Consider the following 21,258-nt stretch of genomic DNA (forward strand, 5'->3'; position numbering starts at 1 on the left):
CCTCTCTGAGAGGCTTTCTTTGCCAGTGGCAGTTACTTATGTGTAGCTGCTTAAATTTCTTCCTGAACCTTAACTGGATGCACCACCTAGAGCTGGATTTATTTAAAGAGTTCCAACAACAGCATATTTTCAGCAGCCTTTTTAGGAGGAACAGTGATTCCTCAGCTACATCTGCAGGGAGATGTGGTTTCACAAGCGTGTTTATAGTTGAGCTGTACACACTGAATTAGTGAGTTGGTTAAAGCATGTTTGGAAGGGAAAAGAACCACTTATGGGAAAGTGACAATGTGTAGTTTAGTGTCATTAGCAGCTGGCCGAGACCTTGAAGGCTGTATTCACTTGGCCTAAATCTGAGAACTTGTAAAGTGGTGATGTGTGGCCTCAGCCTGTAATGAGTCATGTGGAGGTTGTCTGGAAGCAGCATGCAATGCCATGTGCTCAGATTCAGTGAGCACTGCACGCTGAGCCATGGAGTGCCAGGCACTTAACTACCCCTGATCTGTCTGCTTTATTGATTTGTTTTTTCCTTTTAAGGTTGGTTGCCTGGTTCATGTGAGTTTGTGTTGTGCTCTGACTGTCCTCAAAGCTCTAAATCTATCATCTGTTCTGGCTACTAGAGACTGAAACTAGGACAGTTCAGCATTTCCCTAGAGGAAGAAATTGAACCTTCTTGAATGTAACCATTTTGGGAAGAAGGGACATCCTTGCAAAAATGTTTAGTCTTTCTGCAGAAAGACTTTGGCTTTGTACTGTTCAGGTAGTGTGAAGAGAGTGTTCTCTTGTTGAATTCTAATCTAGAGTGGTTGGCAGTATTCTTGTCAAACATAACCTTCTGCAGGTATTCCTTACTTAAGGCTAATCTTGATCATCACGACCATCAACACCAGGAATTTTTTTTATCCTGTTTACAGAACAGTTCTGCTTTTTAATGGATTCGTATAGAATGTGCCCTGTCACGCAAACCTGCCAAGCACTTAAAAGCTCTCTTAGATTAGTAAGGGAGGGACAGGCCTACCTGACCAGTTAACACTGGTATGCTGTTTGGGTGTGTCAGTACCTCTGCTTTTGTGTCCAGTTAGGAGGAGCAGTTGCATGGATATCTATTCCAAACAAATCTATAAATTGTCATGGATCAAGTCTGACTATGAATCTGCTCTTGCTGAGCAGTATAACCTAGTGAAGAGATATACTGATAAACAGAAATACAGCCTATCAGAATAGTTTCTCAGAATAAAAACATGTAGCTAGGTCCCTGTGGTATGTTGTTAAATTCCAGTATGTGGTGCAAATCTTACAGACCAAGTGGTTATCAAGTCATACGCATTCAGAGAAGTGGGAAGCTAACAGTAACCTGTGGTGGAGTTACTAACTCTCATAGAGTTCAACTATATGATGCCATTTCTCAGTAGAAGGTTACTTCTACTGAGAAATGGTTGTACTTAAAGTCCTTTTTAGACTTGAGTTCGTAGATACTTAGGATCTACAAAATATGTGGTGCCTAGTGTAACAGATGTGTGGAAAAGAAGAAAGTCTAGAAAGCTCAAAAAAAGCAGGCCACTGTAGGCTTTCCTTATGCTAGTGATACTTAAACTAAGAATTGTCTTTTGCTTAATCATAAACTGATTTCAGATTTGTATTATGTACAGGGATGTAAATATTAGTCATTTAATATTCACAGCAAGCCTTATATTGGGATCTACTGCAGGTGAGTATTTATTGTTAACAAATTAATAATAATAAGTGTTTTCTTAACTACAGTAAAAAAATCTGGCCCAGGGAGAAGTCACTGAGGACAAGCCCTTGCCTTCAGAACTTTTATGTGCTTATTTCTCTTGGGTTTCCTCAAAACAAACAAGCAGAAAAAATAATTACCCTTGAGGCACAGACTGAAATTCAGACTGGATGGAGGGCTACTTACCTTTCTGCTGTGTACATAGAAACAGGGTCTCCTGAAAGAGACATTTTTCACACTTCTTTTATTCACTGACAGGATTAAGAGTGGGGGGTCTACATATAGATGTTTAGATGTTTCTATGTTTTATGCCTTATTCCTAACATCATAGAGTAAGTTTTTGCTTCTAGATGTGCATCCTGAAAAAATAAGTTTTACTGGGTGGAAAGTGAAGGCTTTAGGTAATCAGGATTTTTTCCCTCTGTGGTGCTGGGAGAAAGATTGATATTTTCTACTCTGTTATAGAGTAGCCTACTGAATTCTTCAGGATGTTTTGCATGCATGTCCCTTATTAAACTGCATTATGTTCTATTTTAAACAGGTTTGTCTTTCTCTTTAATTCTCTCCCATGTTTTATTTATCACTTCTTTATATTTCATGAGGAAATTTTTTGTATCTGTTCATCAGGGACTGTTCTGTTACACAGTGGTGAGATACTTCTCTCAATATGATCAAGAAATCTGGTTATGTATTGTTGGCATTTGTATGTTTTGAAAGGTTTAATCAGAACTGCTGTGATGAGACAAATAGATAACCAATTTAGAAGCAGCTATTTTGCTACAGGTCAGATTTTAAAACTTCCTACAAGTGAGAACAGTTTTACCATATAAACCTCTTAACTGGAAAACTGTTGTTGGAATAAATAATAAAAAAGCAAAAACTTCTCTGTGCTTCATTTAGTGTGCTTTGGTCTAAATTTTGATGGCATAAATGATCATCCTGCTTTTTGCTATGCGTCAAATGAAAAGCGATTTATGTAGTATTTTCTTTGACTATTCGTTTGTGAGTACACTTCTCATCATCTTTGAAGAAGGCCCACTGGCTATCAAAGGGAAGAATTTATGAAAGTCAACTTTTAAAATACTTCATTGTGCTTTTCATTGTTTGTTTTCGATACTTCACTTTTTCAATCAGCAGTTTGTCCTGTCCTTTGAAAATGTTTATTTTTGTCCTGTAAATTCTAGCTTTTCAAAGGAGGATTTATATTAAAGGGAAAAGCTAAAAATTAACAAATAATGTTTGCACGTAGGGAGAAAACACATTAAAAGCTTAGTTCAGAATTTGGGCATTACACTCCTTGTTCTTTTCCAGTACCCATATGGATACTTAAATTCATCAGTGTAGGAACTTACTGCCATCTGTCCTTTGTTAACCAGAATAGAATCTGTGATGTTATGTGGGTAGTAGATATATCTTTTTAGTGGTTTATCCAGCGTGTTACAACTGTAAAAGGCACTGGAGGTCCCCTGGTGTTACTGTTCTGGAGCTGAGTCGTGCATGGCTGAAATCACAGTGATTGTGTGGTAGGTCTGGTGTATTTCTCTTGAACTAAATACAGATCTAGCAAACATTCACAGGTCAATATTGCACAGCCAGCTAATTCTAGTTGAAACTAGTTTTCTTCTCCTTTTACTTAACCTGCTCTTATCATTTGGTGATCATTTTTCACTAAAAATTAAGTGGATATTTTTTTAGTTGTATTTTTTATGCTTGTGTGTGTGGAAAGCAACAAATTCCTTTGGTTTTGCTTCTGGAGTTTTATTGCAGCACTGTTGTGCAGTTCAGCAGTTATGGCCTGTGACCTTTGTGTAACATTTTTTATGGCAATCCTGTCTAGTCCTAAGTGTTCTGCAGTTTCTGCTTTCTGAGCTCAATCACGGGATTCATTTTGAACCACAAACATGTGCTTTTCTCATTAAAACAGTAAGAAAGGGACTGCGGTAATTTTAGAGCAAAATCTAAATAAAACCATGTTAATTTATTATTAAGTTGAGCAGAGCAGCAAGAGCTGCTAAAGATAGATCTCTTCTGTAGTTACTGCTCATCCTACTGTTGTAAAACTCATGTCAAAATAAGTAGCTTGGATTTTTTCCCTTAGCAAACGCTTTGCAATCAAATATATGTTTATATGTGATTGGAATAACATGGTTGTTGTTAATGTCTCAGAAGATCTTTAGGAAATTACCATGTTCACCTTGAAAGATCAGGGTAATTAGAGTATGCAGTATGTTAATCACCAGTGTTAACGTTGCCATGAAAGTCAAAGTTCATGTTTTCATGTTGTCTAGAGGATGGTCTCCCAAAGAGCACTTCCCTGTGACACTGCCTAGCTTGTTGATATCAGATTGCAACAAAGTCACTGTGGTGCAGAAAGTAAGTTGTTAAGGTGCTCATTTTAGCCCAAATGTTGATGAATGAGATCCCCGTAGTTCTAGATCCACAAAAGGTTCTGGTAGGTGAATTCTCTCATTCTAGGTTATTTTTGTAAATCCTGGGAAGTTATATTGCCTGTGACGCAAAGCACTGAACAAGACTGCTTGCATAAAAGTGATGGGTGACAATGGGCTGAGTTTAATTTCTGTAATGAATATATTTTAGCCTAATTGCAAATATACATCACTCAGGTAGTGAACACACCCAGAGTGACCTCTGAGCAGCATCATTGCCCATTCTCATATGTAAAGTGGTAATACACCACCCCCTTTTACTTATGTGTCTCTGCATCTGCATAAGCAGTGCAAAAGTAAAGAGCAGACTCCTTATTGATGCCCTGCTGCTGAGATTTCTGTAGATGAGTCTGTTCATCTGCATGTAGGGATTGAAACTTATTTCCATTGAGCTCAGTGATATGTCATTCCTGCTGTAGAAGAAAAAAAAAAGACCTATCTTTACTGAATTTCACTGTGTGGAATACTAGTTTTAAACATTCATAAAAAATAAGTATGGCGTTAATAACTTCTGTTAGCAGCTTGGTTTCAGTTTGTTCTCTACTCTGACAACTCAAGTATTAGGCTGACTTACATCTGTATTAAGTACAGTTCTCTCTTGGCTGTGATTACCCATAAAGAGGCAAATTATTTAAGTGACACATATCTCCAGATAACGTGCATTTTGCCTTACCTAATGCAAGTCACTGACTACAGCAGCAGTCCTTGACTCTTGTAATAATTCAGGTGATAATGCAGCTCTGTTTATTCCAAACAGTAGGGGAAAAAAAAATCAGTACCTAAATTTAAAATGACTTAACTTTTAGTTCTGAGGCATTATTCTGCCACTGTAATTTCTAAATATGTACTGAAAAAAATTTAAGGGAACTAGTCTGTATAACTTTAGAAGTTAGGACCCAATAATTTTCATAAACCTAGGATGTTGGAACATAGCTGGTGGAGTTAGGAATGCCTTTTTTTTTTTTTCCCCCAGGTTCTGCCCTGACAAAGAGCTAAATGTCAGTAAAAATTGTGTGCTGACCAAAGACACTTGGAGATAATTTTACTTTTTATTCCTAATTTTATTGATGACATTAAATAATGTATCTTTAGTTGATATATAGGAATCAAACAGTGAAAATATTTAATGAGGCCTCATTCTCTCTGCCACATGTACCGCAAGAAACAAACAGCTACAGTGGCAGTTAATTTACATTTTTAGAACAAACAGTGCCTAATTTAATGGTGAGGGTTGATTACTTTGAAGACCTTACTCAAGGTGCACCACTTCCATGTGATACTCTGGGGGTGTTGTTTGTTCATCTTTCCTCTTTTCCGTACTTCCCACGTTTCTTTCCTTGCCTTAGGTGAGTGGCTTTCAATCTGAGCTTCTGGGATCACCTAAATTGACAGAAATTTGCTCTTAGACAAAAAAATCCCCACCCAACACGTAGCACCAGAAAAGTTCATATGTAATGAGGAAAGTTCATAATGGATTCCAGGTGTGACTTTTCTGAGAAATGTGGCAACATTAAATATGGTTTAGAATAAGTATTTGTTTCCCATTCATAAATGGAGCAACTCTTAAACTTCAGTTACTGCATTGCCTCTCCTTCCTAATATTTCTCCTTCCCTGTGACAGATGTCAACACTCTGGGTGCTTCCCTCCTTATGCTAAGTAGATTTCAGCTTAAGAGTTCACTCCATTCCTAAAGAACTTGAGTCTGACTTCCTGTCTAGAGCTTTTTCTGCCCTATCAACTGCAGTAGTTACTACAACTTCAGTGAACATTTGAGAGGAGTCCTGAAAATCATGAAGGTTGATATTAAATGGGATGGATAATCTAGCAAATCTTTCCTGTATTTAAAGTTTGGTTTGTGGCAATGCTGCACAAGTGTGTTCACGTTGGCCAGAAAAATTACAAGTTATAACAATATGGGAATAGAGTCCCCTAATAAGCAATACTGTGTTCTGCTTTTAATGTCCAAGGTCTCAAGGCTTCAGTCTCAAATACAGAGTTTGTATTTGCTTTCTTTCCAAAGGATTTCCTTCGTAAATTAGGAACCACTGTGTGGGCTTTTTCTGCCAATTTCTACATTAACCTGGTACAGATTGTTTGTGTTATTTGCATCACTTAAATAAAGGCCCAGACACTTTTTTGTATCATCAGTATGATTTTTGTTTCACTGTCTGGAATTTAGTAACCAGGTCTCATAATACATAAGGTAAGGCAGACTCTGATCCACTTCCCTCTGAGCTTTCTTAGCTCTACAGAATCAATGGGAAGAGTGACAACAGCTGCTCTCAGAAAATAAATGAGCAAGAAAGTGATCCTTCTCTAGTAAATTTTCAAGGTGAAGTAAGCTGAACTTACCAAGTACAATATAGAAGTTTTAGACTTCCAAGTTTTGTAATATCACTGTGTTAGGAGTTTACACCTAAAACTCACATGTGCAGATTAAGACAGCCAGAATATATGTGAAATATTAAGAATAAATAGCTGGTCATTTTTAGGTCAGTGGTCACTTTTGTCCTTCGTGTAACAGAGGTGCTGTAAGTATTGCAGTGATACAGCCAAAGTTCTATAGACAGAGATTGTGCCTGGAGCTTGGGGCTATGTTGTTCCCTTGGTGGTCTCACACTCTTCCCCTCTGGACTTCCTGGTGGACTTCAGGCATCTGGCTGACAGGAGCTGCGAAGTTCTGACCTGCAGTGTTTCAGTACCACCATTGTCATGGTTCGCTCACTAGAGATCTTCAACTTCCATTGGTTTTTCAAGTCGCATTTTTGTCTCCAGCAATATCAGACCACTGAAAGCAGCAGTTTGAAAAAATTAGGTCATTCAGGTTTCTATATATAGCAGCTCTCAGATCCCAAGAAAGCCAGCACAGTCATCTAGCCTGTTTTTAGCTGTCAGTGTTTGTAAATTAATATTAACAGAGTTGGTGTTAAGTAGAATTTTAATTTTAATTTTTTTTTCCTTCTGCTTGCACTTTCCGGCTTTTTTAATTCTTCGTGGTGTTTTTATTTCAATTGACAATAGTTGTCTAGGTTTGTGCCCCTCTGCTTCTCTCTTTATACTAATTATGAGTGGATCTTCAGCAAAGGGAATTGTGGCCATCACATTTCTGAGAAGCACCTGACTTGCATTGAAATCAGGTGGGGTTGATGTCAGGTGGGGACAGCTAAATTTTCTGTGTGCGCCATTTCTCATAACTAAATGTGAGGCTTTCCATTTATTGAAGTGATTGTTTTATCTTTTTCTTTTTTTTCTTTTTTTCTTTTTTTTCTTTTTTTTTCTTTTTTTTCTTTTTTTTCTTTTTTTTTTTTAATGAAACCAATTATTTTTTATTGGCCAAATGTGAGAGGTGGGCAGGGGATTGAAGAAAGAATCAATGAGTGATAGAGTAGAAAAGGCTGAGTATAACTGGATGGTAGATATTAGAAGAGTGTATAAAGTTAACTACTTCTGTTTTATGTATTTACTCATAACATTGTTTGTCTTCTTAGAGCAGAAGAGGTAGGACAAGAAATAGTTTTTCCAACTAAAAATAAATCTATAAATCCAAAAGATTTATAAATCTAGTTTAATTTGTTTGATTTTGGTCACTCACAGAGTAAATACTGGTCTGTTTCTCCTCCAGATATGACACCTGAGTGTTCCCAGATGGAGAAGTAGAGAGCTAAAGGCTGTAGTTCACTTTGCAGAGAAGCAGTGGAACAGGTTACCCTTACATGAGAGTTAGAACCATCCTCTCATCCCACTGGCCTGATAAAGTTGTAAAACCCAGAATTATCCTTTGTACTATAGGATCATTGTGTGAAGTAGAAAGGGGTCACTGATCTACTTTATTCACATTCTTGTTATTTAATGCTTCTTGGTTGAAAAAAATAATGATCTGTAAAGATCTGTAGTTAAAATGTTCTTAGTATGGAAAGTGTTGTTACAAAGGTGCAGGTGGCCACCCTTTAAAGTATCTAAATGCTTATGTGGCACTAAAGGATGCTCAAAGGCTACTGTTTGCAAGTGTGCGCTTTTTTTTTTAATTTCTGCTTATTACTGACTCTACCTTTGGATTCTTTCTGATGCTATTCCTGGATCTTTGCATTTGGTGGAATGTGAACTTTTAACCTGGGCACAAAATTACAGATGTTTAATTTTCAGCTGTATAAACTTCTGATTTTTTGCATAGATTAATGCTCTTAGCTTTTGTCTTTCTGTTTCATGAGCTAGTTATACCAACATGCTGTCTGTTGCTGGCATAGGTCAGTTTGGCATTCCCAGATCAGTCTGCCTTGGCCCTTCTCTCAAGCATGGTGACCACTGTGGTGTCTTAAGTGAAAATTCACGTGGCAGGCAAACACCTCATACGGAGCATTGTCACTAAAGCATGTCTTGGCAGTGTTCATTGGAGTGGGTACCCTCACACAGCAATTTCTCATCTCCTGTGCAACCTTCCCTTGAAAAGTAGCTGATTTTTTCTTGCATTAGTAGTTCACAGTATATACCTAACAGCATAGTTTCCTGTAACTCTTTTACATTATTTCACTTGTCAGTGGACAGATCAGTTTTTAATCACTGAATGAAGTCTTTCATACTTTGTAGAATTATTCTTTTAATCCATAGATTAAAAATATAGAAAACTCACAGAAAACTAGAAGATGGTAGCTTCCACAATACAGCTTCTGCACTTGTATCCAGGAGGAGCTTTATCTCATGGTATGTAATTACATTTCTCTCTTTTAGGCCACTGTCATGAGAAAAATACAGATGCCAGTTATGGCAAGGAGAAATACTTTGGTGACCACTATGAGTCAGTTACAGCAGTGACAGAAGGACACTCTGAGGGAGGTACAGAAGATCCGGAAGTCCTTACTCAGAGTTCAGCAAGGGATCCCTCCTTCTTGAGACTGGAAAGTAAGTCAACCTTACAAAATCAGTTCTGGCAAATAAAATTGTTTCTAGATTTTTCGGAAGACCTCTCTGTTTTCCACTGAGAGGCTGTGTTTTCCCCTCTCTGTCCATAAAGTAACAAGTAACCATAAACTAGTTTCACTCTCTTCACCATTCTTCTCCAAGCCCAACAGGGATGCTTATTTGTGATGAAGAAGTGTGCATTGACTAGTTCTCTCTTTGTGCAGTGAGTTGTCAATGATACTTGGGTTGTGCAAGTGGAAAAGTCGGGTCACAGAAAAAAAGATTCTTTTGCACAATTTGTGAAAGCACAGGGAAAATAATTTTTGAAGGTTTTTATGGTATTCCCTCTTAGACACAGTCACTGCAGAAAGCAATGGTTCAGAAGGAGTGGAGGGTTTAGAAGATGATCAGATGTCTGAAGAGATGCTGGCTTTGGTGGATGAATTTGAAAATTCTTGGCCTCAGGAAGCTTTTGAAGGGGCACTGGAGGTAAAAGGTCGTCGGATGGACTTGCAGGGAATCCGGGTCCTGAAGAAGGGATCTCAGGACGGACTAGCTAGCTCCTGTTTTGGGGACTGTGGTGATGATGATGAAGCTGAATGGGTAAGTTTGAGTTAGTTTAAGTCTTGCACTAAGTGTTGTGGACAAGGGAAAGATGAGAACAGTTGAAGGGGCTTAGCACTGGGAGATACAGATCTATGTACTCCTCCTATGAGCCTAAAAGATGTAGTTGTTGATGGCTGGTATGAAATGAACAAGTAGTTTCAATCCATCACCAACTTTTTTCTTACAGTTAAAAATAGAAAAATATTTTAACCAAAAGTTCTAGTTAGCCTGAAAACACAGGAATCCCTCTTGTCATCCTGTTACCAGTAAAATACATTATGAAAAATGTCTTTCAGTTCTCCAGCAGTTAAATTGATTTTCTCTTGTGTCAGAAGTTGTATACTTGGTTTGCATGGTGTGATCCTTTGAAAGAGAGCAGGCTTTGAGAATGGGGAGTTGAGATGGGGAGGAAAAAAGAGACAAAGATCTCATTTGTAACATCTTTGGGCTAAAATAAGTAGTGCATTGGGCTAAAACAAGTAGTGCAAAACAGTCATGGTGTTTCTTACTGTTAACCTTGCTAATACTGTTCTTTTGGTAGATCACTTTTCAGGTCAAACGTTTAAAGAAACCAAAAGTTGAAAGCTCGGATCTTCAGGAACCAGCTGGGAGAAATGTGGAAGAAGGGACTAATGCGGAAAATGAAAACTTTTACCAAACTGCTCTAGAGATCAGTGGACCAAAGATACCTTCTCCTGGACCAATAGGTAACCTGCAACTTCTAGAGAAAGCAAATCATTTATAGCTTTTGTATTACAATGGTTTCTTTCCTTTGCAGCCTTTATGTTACACTGGTTTATTACTGAAAATAAGCATCACAAAAACTACATAGCGAAATGTCCCTTCTAGATAAGTACATGGAAAAGAAAGAAATCTCTTCCAGCAGCACCTTGATAATGTGCAACCTAACTTTATGTTTTGAATGAAAACTTCCTAGTTAATTTCCAAAACTTCTGGGGCTGCGGTGGTGAGAGTGGAGAATGAAAGAGGTAGATATTGTGAATAGAAGTTGTAAAAGAAAGAGGGGACTTTGATCTCTTTTGATAAACTTAATGGGCAGAGGAGTTAGTTTAGCAGGATGCAGAATAAGACTTCTGACTTCTGGTTAAGCAGAAGACATACAACTCAAAGAGAAAGAGCTGAAAGCTTAGTCTAATAAAAATGAAGTAAATAAATAAAAATCAAGTGTTCTGCTATAATTGTTCAGTGATATTATAAGAGAAAACTTAGAGACTGTCTTCTGAAACAGTGTAGGTATGGAGGAGTAGAGTTCTGCACCAACACAGACAAGATTTTGAGAGGCAGCTGGAGTTCTTGCTAGTTGAATAAGAGGAGTTGGAGGATAATCTGTTAATATAGTGCCAAAGAATAAAACCCAAGTAATTGACCCCTATGCTTCTTGTCTTAGCTTTCAATGGAGCTAAAATCTTATTGTTGTGGGGCTGATATGTAAGCAGAGTTCTACAGTGCATCTTAGTTCTTGACAATTTGATGACCTGGAAAGTGATTTCACATTTTGAAGGCTTTTACATTAAATCTTTAACAACCACCTTTTTTAGCAACAGACAAATGTAGGTTATTGAATTAAATATTTAAATGGGGGGGGGGAATACATGAGAACAGACTGTCATTTGTGAACACACACCTGTCCTTTCCTCAATGTATGTCTTCTTTCCCTCTGAGTTACTTTTGTGGCTTTATTACATAGCATCCCTCAATTGCAAAGTAATATTCCCAACATTCCTGTGAGACAGGATCTGCTGGCATCCTCTTTGCAAGAGCTAAATCATCAAAATTTAAGTACAAATTGAAGATCACCTGGGGAGTTCTTGGTAGAACAGAGGAATGATGGTCTTGTGTTTCTCTCCTTCCCAGACTACTGAACTGTGTCTGTAGCTTTTCCATACCTCTTTATGTCCTTTGCTGTTCATGCCAGTAGGAACTTGCAATCAAATAGTTCACAGTGGTGGTGATGAGAACTGATCATTTCCCTTTGAAATTTCTCTTTCTATCTTGAAATTAATTTTCATTTTATCACAATATTTTACAAAATTCATGGTATTGTAGTCTTCTTCATTATTTGCAAAATATGATGAAGAGGTTTACTGTAACTTAGATGAGAAATAGGCATTGCATCCAAATGGGCAAAATTTCATGTAACTAGAAATAAATACTGAAATATTGTCTAGGTAGCTGGTTTGATAGACTGGCATGTTGTTAAACTTGGCAAATCTGCTGCTATAGTGAATTTCTCTGACGTTCAAAATAGTTTGGATGTTTCTGATACCAGAGGAAAATGTTTCCTAGCATTTAACACAGGCTAGTTTCCTAGGACTTGATACAGTATCCACCAAATTTGAGGGAAAGATTTCAGTAGGCTTTAGTTCAGATTTGAAGATCAGGTTCACATTTCTCTCAGTATTCTGTTAGTTGACATAAAGCAAGTTATTTAACCTTTCCCTGCCTTGCTTTGCTCCTCTGCAAAATGAGAGAGAGCTAAAGTGTAATTGTTAAATAGTTTCAGGAACGTTTCTATCTTGAGTGTAAGAACACAGTACAAGCCACTGACTTAGACTCGTTGAACAGTATTGGCAGTATTTGTTGCCTGGAATTGTCAACAGATAGACCAGTCAACTTTTATTAGTTTCTAACTGTAGCTGTAGAACATTAATGATGATTCACAAATTTGGTTTAGGGACATTTAAGTAGAAACATTAGCCGTAAACAAGATTGGCAATTGTTCTTAATCTGTAGTTTCAGAAAAGGTGCAATGAAACAGGTTTGAAACTTTATCTCCTAATCAGTCTTGTGCACAGTCTGGTTCTGTCTGTGCATGCTACCAGTCCCATTCAGTTCATTTAGATTCAGGAACGTTCTTAAAGAAATGTCTCTGCAAGACAGTAACTTTTATAATGTAGGAGATGTATCCACTGGCAAAGAGTATTTTAAGTCATTTTACTGAAGTGGAATGTCTTTCTCCTTCCAAAAAGTTTCTTCTATTTTTCTTTTATTTTCTCAAGGCAAAAGGCGTGACTACCGTAGCCTTGGCTGGCCAAGTCCTGATGAATGCCTGAAACTCCGCAGGGTAGAGCTTACAACTGTAGCCAGCACATGGCTTGCTGTTTCTGCTAAAAACATTGAGTGAGTATCTTGGATATGAGCCCTAAGTTACTTACACAAAGCAGGACAGTTATGTGGTCTTCAGTGTGTGTAAACTGAAAATTTTATGTTAGTAAGAAAGAACTTCCAGGATTTCTAACAAGTTTGAAAGCATCATGTGGAATTTCATCAATTAGACTTGAAAAGTGCAAGTGCAGATGAAAGATCCAGTTTCTCTTGCTTCTTGAGCTACTCAGATGGGATTCTGCCAGGTTCTGGGCAGTTTACTTTCACTAGAGAGCTTTCTAATGACTATTCTGTTCTCTTAACTAATTTGACTTGTTTTATGACATTTGTAGCATTACAGAACACATTGATTTTGCCACACAGCTGCAGGAACCAGCCATGGAGCCCCTTTGTAACCCAAACCTCCCAGCCAGTATGCATACTTTGGACCACCTGCAAGGTGTCTCTAGTCGGGCCAGCTTGCATTACACTGGAGAAAGTCAGCTGAAAGAGGTATGCCAGAGCTGAAGGTCGTCACACAAAAGTGGCCATACCGTGGCAGATTCAAGGTGCATTTAGCTCAGTGCCTTGTTTCCAGAGGTGGCTTTCAGTGAGTGAATGTCTGGATAAAACTGTAAGAACAGTGCAGCATGAAATTTTACCAGAATGCTTTCCCAGCCATCTACAGTCTGCCCTGAGGGAAATCCTAAAACACCATTAGTGTCTCTGTATTTATAGCTCTTTGTGGATGAATTAGTGAAGGTAAAGTCCAACTCGGCATACTCAGAATTTCTAGTGTTCTTAGTATTCAGTGCCATGGAGTTATAGCACTGTGTTATACAGATAGTATCAACTCAAGATAGACAGTTATGTTTAGGTTGAAGCAGGGTACAGCATTTGTAAAACGCCAGGCAAAAAAGCAACCAACAAGCAAGAGGACATCTCTTACCAGGTTCCAGCATCTAAGCACTTTTACTTCCTCTTCCTCAGGTCCTACAGAATCTTGGCAAAGACCACTACTCACCACAGTCGCTAGAACAAGTTGGTACTCGAATAGCCAAAGCTTTGGAAAAGGTATGTGTAAAGGAGAAGATAAGAAGTTTGGGCTCACTGCTCATGACTGGCATAGTGGTCAATCCGGTCTCCAATCGTTTGTCTGAAATCCTGCTCAAGGAACGTATTAGTACTTGGACTAGGGATTTGTGTCTATTTAGCATCTGTAATGCCCTCATAGGTATTTTGTGGAGGTATATCCTATGCTTATACCATCAAGTGTCTTCTGTATCTCTCTGCTGAAACCTAAGCTTGTCAAATGTCTCAGTGTTTCCCGCCCTTTAGTGAGCAGCATTGCTGATTATTGATTTATTAAACTAGTTTAACAGTTCTCAGCCCTCTTCTTTCTCTTTATGCTACATTGACTTGGAGCTTATGGAAAGTGGAGTTAAGCCATGTCTCCCCTCTGCAGTAACACTCCTGGCATGCTGCTGTCAGACAGCTCAAAGGGGCTTCCTGTTTCAGCCTGCTGCTTCTACCTGGTGCAGTGCTGGCCTGAAGTGCCAGATGTGTTCAGGCAGAGGTGTGGTACCATGTGCAAGCCTGCACTTCCTGTTCTCCCCAGAGAAATCCAAGCTTCCTAGCTGAAGGACCTCAGCTGTGAGCCATAGGGTGAGAGGATTAGGGACATAATTTTCACAGTATCCATGAAGCAGACAGGAATGTCAGGGATTGCTATTCTGAATTTACAACCAGTAGGGACAATATCCCAAACTCCTATAGAAAAGAGGGCTCAATGAAAACAGTTTGGTGCCCCTAGCCTATTGGACCGAAAGCTGTCTGAGATACTTGCTGTGCTTTGAAATTATTACCAATATAGCTTTGTCCACCCCCTGAAAGTAAAGACATTACTCTTACCCTCGTGTCACAAGAGTTAGTTTCTTTTCGCTTTAGAGGCATACTAGCATTTTTGCTTACATGCTCATTTCCCCTGCAGACACCAAGATTTATCCAAATAAGCTGAATATTTAGTGCAGGGATTAGAAACAGAATTCTCAGTATTTTCCTTTGTAACACAGGGCATGGGAGTCAGCCAGATAGAGGCTGGGCTTTGGCAGGCTTCTGGACTGACCTGCATCCCAGGGCATCCTTTCTCTTTCCAGTGACTGCAGGAAGCCTACAGGTCCAATCAGCTAATTTAGCTAAGTTTTATTCCTTCATGTTGGGTAATGTGTGTGCACATATAGATGCTCAGCATCAGAGAGCTGGTTAGAAGCTATTGTGGCTGCTGAAACTGTTGTTGCTGTTGAAAGCTATTAACTGCTCTTCTGTTCTTAAGGATATGATGTTGCACTTGGAATTTGTTTCATTTGGCAGTCTCATATACCTTGTTATTGCATATATGCTGTCAGAAACTTTTTGCTGCTTTGAAATACTTTAATGCTCTTTTAAAATGTAACATCCTCTACCTAAGTATATCAAATAAATTGGAAGAGTGAAAGGTAGGAAGAGTATTCACTCCAGTCTTTACATGACAGTTTTTTTGTGTTCTTCTTTTGCCAGAATCAGACTTCATGGGTCCTCTCTAGCATGGCAGCTCTTTACTGGAGGGTGAAAGGCCAAGGAAAGAAGGCAATTGACTGTTTACGGCAAGCATTGCACTATGCACCCCATCACATGAAGGTGTGTACACGTGTGTGCCCACTTCTCATGTGAAAGAATGTTTTGCTTGTCACAGCAGAGCTTTCACAGACTGTTGATAAGGCAAACACAATATCAGGTGACTGTAATGTATTAGATACTAGCTAGTTGAGGTGAAACCAAGATTTTCAGTATTTGTTTAGTATGGACTGTCTCTTAAAAAAAGAGATAACTGCAGAAAAGGTTCTGTAGAATTTCCTGCAGTTCAGTGGGTGTGACGCCTCCTCTGGGCATCCCAGACTTGATTCCTCCTGTTAGTTAAGACTTAGAGTCTTCATCAGTCTTTGTCTGGACAAGTCTTCTAACCTAAGATGTGGGTGTATGTTTCCTGGTTATGCTTTTAGAGAGGGGAGTATGTCTTCTGGTTGTTCTTTTAGAGGGGGTGGGAGGCGATTATCTAAAGAAATTAATAAGTGCTTGAATCTTAAGTATTTGGATTGTGAATCTCAGTTGTACACTAGTCCTTGACTTTGTGCAGCAATTCCTTGCTCCAAAAGAAAAAGGCAGTACTTGGACACAGTCTTCTCTTCAGTGTTTCAGTTGGCTGAAGTGCTCTGTACCCTTCACCTTGCCAGGTGGTGTGCTGGGCATTGTAATGTCTGCTCGTAAATACCAAGCTCCCCCTTGCAAACTGATAAATGCAATATAGGCTCCTTACTCAGCATAGCAGACTTTTCTTTTTGACCTGGGCAACAAATTGTACAGCCTGGAAAAATGTAAATTCCACTGGAATCTTGGTCTTCAACTTTTCTCTGAAAATTGCGAGACGAAGTAATTCACATTTTCAGGACATTATTAGGAAGATTTAGCCATTAACAGCAGAAATGCCTCAACTAAGAACACATCCCCACTGCACATCCTTTGTATGTTTCCTATAATTCTATTTATTTGCATTATCCATTTAAAACAAGGTTGGAACCAAGACCTAACACATCCAGCTTTTGCTTATTTTCCTGTCTTTCCGTGTAATTGGTTCCTTAGGAAAGGAGTCCTTAGCTGTGTGATTTGTAAGGGTCAAACTATGGGTTGGAAACTACAGTTTATCAAGATTATGGTGAAGTAGTGCTTTTTTCTAGAAGCATGATATAATGCTGCTCGAGATGGTGTGACTCGCCAAATTTGTGCTATGTTTATGTCCTCCATATTGAAGCTGCCCCCAGAGAAAACTCTGGATCTTGTTTGTAAAGATAGAGCTGCAACTTTTACTCTGAGTTAGTCCTGAATTAAAAGCTATTTTGTGTATTTTGGTTTATCCTCCTCTTTGCTTTTATGCACTTTGGTTACTTTGTCTTGACTTTTCTCATGCAAATAAAAGGTAATTGATTTTCCTGTGAACTTCTCTTGTGATTCTGACTTCCATAATATCTCCTTTGCAAACATGAATAACTTGTCCAGCACAGGTATTCCTTGACATGTGAAGGTCAAGGAATTGGGGATCACATGCATCCAGAACTTTGTATTGTCCTGTTGAAGGCACCTAAGCCTTGGTACTAAGTGGTATTTTTTGCTTTGAACGTTTGAGACCCAGCTCCCAGAGAGTTTGGTCTGGCTGCCAGGGCTCTACAGTTTTTTCAGTCAGACAAGGTCACAGTCTGGAAATCCAGGAAATAAAAAACATACCATCAGTGCCTAGCTGAGAAAATTTTATTTATAGCTATTACTCAGCATCAAAATAACAATTCTGTGGCAGAGGCAGGACAAAAAATGATGCATCTGTTGCACTAATGGTTAGACCATGTTTTCTTCCGTGCTGTCCCCTTTGTTCATATTCCCTTTCCTTTTATGCAAGAGCTGAAGGAGGGTATTCAAACAAAACAGCTTCTCTTGTCTCTAAAGAGTGTGCCTCATCTTTGGACATAAAATAGTCTAAGAGCTTCTAAAAACTAAATGTACATTCACTTAAGTGAGTTAATTGTTGAGTTTTTTCTGTCCAAGAGTAATGTTTGTCACTGTTGTGAGTGGATGTGAGGTTTTTTTGTTTGTTACTCAGGCTCAAATGCAGTTTTGTATTAAAATAGGTCTGGATCATTATTCTCAACATCAAAAGAGAGGGAAGTGGGTAGGAACCAGATGAGTGTGGTTTGGTGGTGGATTCTTCTGTTTGTCTTACTGATCCTGAGACAATTGCAATGGAAAGAAACTGTTGCTTGCTCTTCTCCTCCAGGATGTACCACTAATAAGCCTAGCAAACATCTTCCACAACGCCAGACTCTGGAATGATGCCATCATTGTGGCTACCATGGCAGTGGAAATAGCGCCACACTTCGTGGTGAATCATTTCACACTGGCAAATGTCTATGTAGCAATGGTGAGTGTGCTGTTGCCCAGGTATGGCTGTCTTTGGGGCACTATTTACGTGTATGTAAAAGTCTTAGTCTCACAAATAATTTTGAAGGAGAAACGTTCAAGAAATTTGGTATGACCATCAAGAAGTAGTATCTATAGAAAGACAAAACTGTTATTACTTATTTTATCCCTATTTGTCGTTTAGTATTTTAAGGCCAACATTTTAATAAGCTGGGTTAAGAATGCTGTGTGCAAAGCTTTGTAAAGACAGTAGCAAACAAATGGTAATTTGGGTTGTCCACTCATTTAAATACAGGATATTTTTATAATACTGGAAAATTAATGATGAATTTGGTCTCTATCTTGAAGAGCTAAGCTTGGAATAAGTAAAACCCAACTCTCAGTTGTGGTGAACAAACACAAGGGAGGTTCATTTTCAAAATCTGGATTATTAATGCACAATACAATTTGCAGATTGAACTCAAATCTTTTACACTCTATGTATACTATTAAAATACACCTTTTTAAAAAAATCAAGATTTAAAACTCACCTCAATCTAGTTAGTCTTTATGATATGGCCAGAATTCATATTATCTCTACTTCATAACTAAAGTTACTGAGAAAAAGAACTTAAGAGAAAAAAATAAGTGATGAAACTGACTGAAAGCCCCAGAATGTTTTGGGTCTTTTCTCCTCTTATTTTTCATCTAATACACTATTGGATGTTGGCATGCTTTCCTAGTTAATAAAAAAGCAGGGTGGCATAGGTAATGAGATTTCAGCTATACAAAAATAGATGCTATTTCCACATGAATGCTTCTAACTACCAGCCCGGAGTCCAGCTTATCAATTGAAATTGTCTAGCGGTTTTATGCTCTTTAAGTTTTGGGGGTTTTTTTGTTCAGGTTTACTCTTTTTATTGAGTAATCTTTTAAAAATAATTTGACATTGTTTCTAAAAATGTTAGCTTTTCAGAAAATTTGATGGTTTTGCATTGTCCATAATTTTAAAGCTTTGATCTACTCAAATTCTGACTGAAATCTGTTTTTAGAAGTTACTTTCACAGCAAGAATACAGAGGTGTTCTATTAAAGAGAAAACGCGAGAACATTGGTCAATAATTCTCAGCAATAACTCAGCTCCTTTCCATGGATTATGCAGAATTGAGTTATTAGCCCAAGAAAATATCAGTTAATTGTGGGAGAAGGAAAAAAATCCTAAATGACAAGGATTGGTTTTGTTACTTCTGTGCCTATCATGCTGCACAACTGGTTGGGATGGGAAAGGCATAGAAAATGTGTTCACTCTTTTTAGAATCTGACTCTTTGCACTCTGGTTTCTTTCTTCACAGGAGGAGTTTGAAAAGGCTATGAAATGGTATGAGTCAACACTAAAGCTTCAGCCGGAGTTTGCCCCAGCAAAGAACCGAATCCGCACCATTCAGTGTCATTTACTTCTGAAAAAAGAGCGACGGTCTCCTTAGAGATCAGCATCTTTCTCTTTTTTAAAAATGTCATTATTCTCTATTCTGCTCTTAAGTGTGCTAAGATAAATTGATGAATTGAAATTTTTAACAAGACTGTTAAAAAGAGATGGGATTTGGATCAAGGGTTCTTTTATTATTTTTTTGTCAAATAGAGAAGCATCTTTGGAAAATATATTTCACAGACCATAATTTTAAAACATCCGTGTAAATATTAAACCAAGAAACTTCCATGAGTCCATGACCACCTATAACAGGACCTAGGCACTGTTAGTTTTTCCGTAATGCTCAGATTGGCATCAGCATCCAAAATAACTTGCTTCATGTCTTATATTCTAAGCCACTGGAAATGCAAAGCGCACAACCATACCAAATAGTAAGAGATAATCAGCAGTTCATCCATGTGAAACTCATGCTTTGTCCAGTCTTGTTCACTCCATACCACATTACCTGCTTTTTTGGAAGGAGAGGAACAGACTTTTAAATATTTATTAAAATACATGAGAAACATGAAGCATTTTTGGAATTCTTCATTTCAGTTGGGGAATGAGGAGGAGGTAACAGCAGGACCCTAAAGTCAAAGTAGTTTTTAATCATACTTGCAGGAAAAAAAAATTGGTAAAAATCCCAATAAGATATTTTATATTTGTCTGTATATTCATAGCCCTCTGCCTCCCTGAGTGGTTGATTTACTAATTCTTTGTTCACTGTATTTCTAGCCGTTTTGGAATAAGGTGCAAGTTTATGTTCACCCTGAGCCATACTTTCAGCTGCCAAGGAGGAGGAGGGGACATGGTGTCAAGGTATCAACAGCAAAAAAGTCAGATGGAAGATTTCCAAATCAGTTCTGTCTTTGGTTGGTGGAGGACATGATTCTCCAGAATCAAAAAGGGCACATACTTGAAATAAAATAAATTGTTTATGAACAACTCACAGCTTCTCCTGTGCTGTGTATGTCATGCGCCACTCGTAAGAGTCCAGGTTAGTCTGGAGGAGCTACAGCCTTTCATGGGGAGCAGACTGAGCTGGGAGCCAGGAAAGCCTTGGACAATCCTGATCAGCCAATGATTTCCTGCATACCCTTGGAAAATTCTTTGTGCCTCTGTGTCTGACTCTGTGGCAAAAGGAAGTAAGGAAAAGTTAACTCACTCAGCTGTCATGTAAGCCACTCTGCAGCTTCTAGCGTTAAACATGCTTCTTTGTGATTCTTTTTAAAGAACTAACATTGCTTATGAACTTACTTGGTGTTTTTTCTCCCCCAGTATTTTTCCTGTCTCGTTGATGCAAATTAAGAGTAAGTATGGCAGTGGTAGAAACTGTGACATCAGTGTAATTTTTATGATACTGGAACTTACTACTTCATAAAAGGATCCTTGAATATTTTCATATATGACTGAAGATGAGCAGTTCTAATGCAAATTTTACCTCTGTTTTATTACAAGTAATTTCCATTTATCTAAGAATCCTGACAGAGGTATGAGAAAGTACTACTGTTGGGTAGATTTTTATTAAAAGTGTGTGAACCTGTCAAATTTTTGTCAAGAGAGTCAACAGCATGTCAGATTTTATGCTCTTCCCAAGGTTACTGGAAAGCTGAATGTTGTTGGCCAGAGACAGGCATAGCTGTAATTCTGTGTAAACTCCAAGAGGAAGATCACTTCATGAAAGGTCTAATACCACCACTAGGATCATGGACTGGAATAATGAATTACAGAGATTTCTGACACAGAGCTGTGGGAGGGGAAAATAGCAAGGCAGGTGCAATTAAATTGAAAGAATTTCCATTTGATGTAGGAAAAAAGAACAAAAGCTTTTCCTTGAATTAATGTGCAGAGCAGCTGCTTTTATTCAGTTTTGTTAACTGGTTTGCTTCACTTCTATTTACTGGTTTTCTTTTTGTTAACTGGTTTACTTCACTTCTAAGTATTGGGAGCCACCTAAATACATTTGGTAAATCTTCCATTTCATATACTAGTTTTAAAATGTAATATGCAAAGCCTCAGCTTGG

General features: G+C 38.2%; 1 protein-coding gene across 1 annotated transcript in view; it reads left to right on the top strand.

The window, feature by feature from the left end:
- Nucleotides 1–20,183, top strand: part of TTC17 (tetratricopeptide repeat domain 17) — a 55,077-nt gene extending 34,894 nt beyond the window's left edge. Inside the window, exons 17-25 of the mRNA XM_009102144.3 lie at nt 8,906–9,076; nt 9,429–9,679; nt 10,224–10,389; nt 12,703–12,823; nt 13,141–13,300; nt 13,778–13,861; nt 15,344–15,463; nt 17,646–17,789; nt 19,119–20,183. Coding sequence (XP_009100392.3) covers nt 8,906–9,076; nt 9,429–9,679; nt 10,224–10,389; nt 12,703–12,823; nt 13,141–13,300; nt 13,778–13,861; nt 15,344–15,463; nt 17,646–17,789; nt 19,119–19,250 — 1,349 coding nt within the window. The 3' untranslated portion in view covers nt 19,251–20,183. The remainder of the gene's footprint in view (nt 1–8,905; nt 9,077–9,428; nt 9,680–10,223; nt 10,390–12,702; nt 12,824–13,140; nt 13,301–13,777; nt 13,862–15,343; nt 15,464–17,645; nt 17,790–19,118) is intronic.
- Nucleotides 20,184–21,258: the final 1,075 nt, after the last annotated feature.

The sequence above is a fragment of the Serinus canaria genome, chromosome 5, assembly GCF_022539315.1.
Source record: "Serinus canaria isolate serCan28SL12 chromosome 5, serCan2020, whole genome shotgun sequence".
In the NCBI taxonomy this organism is placed as follows: Eukaryota; Metazoa; Chordata; class Aves; order Passeriformes; family Fringillidae; genus Serinus; species Serinus canaria.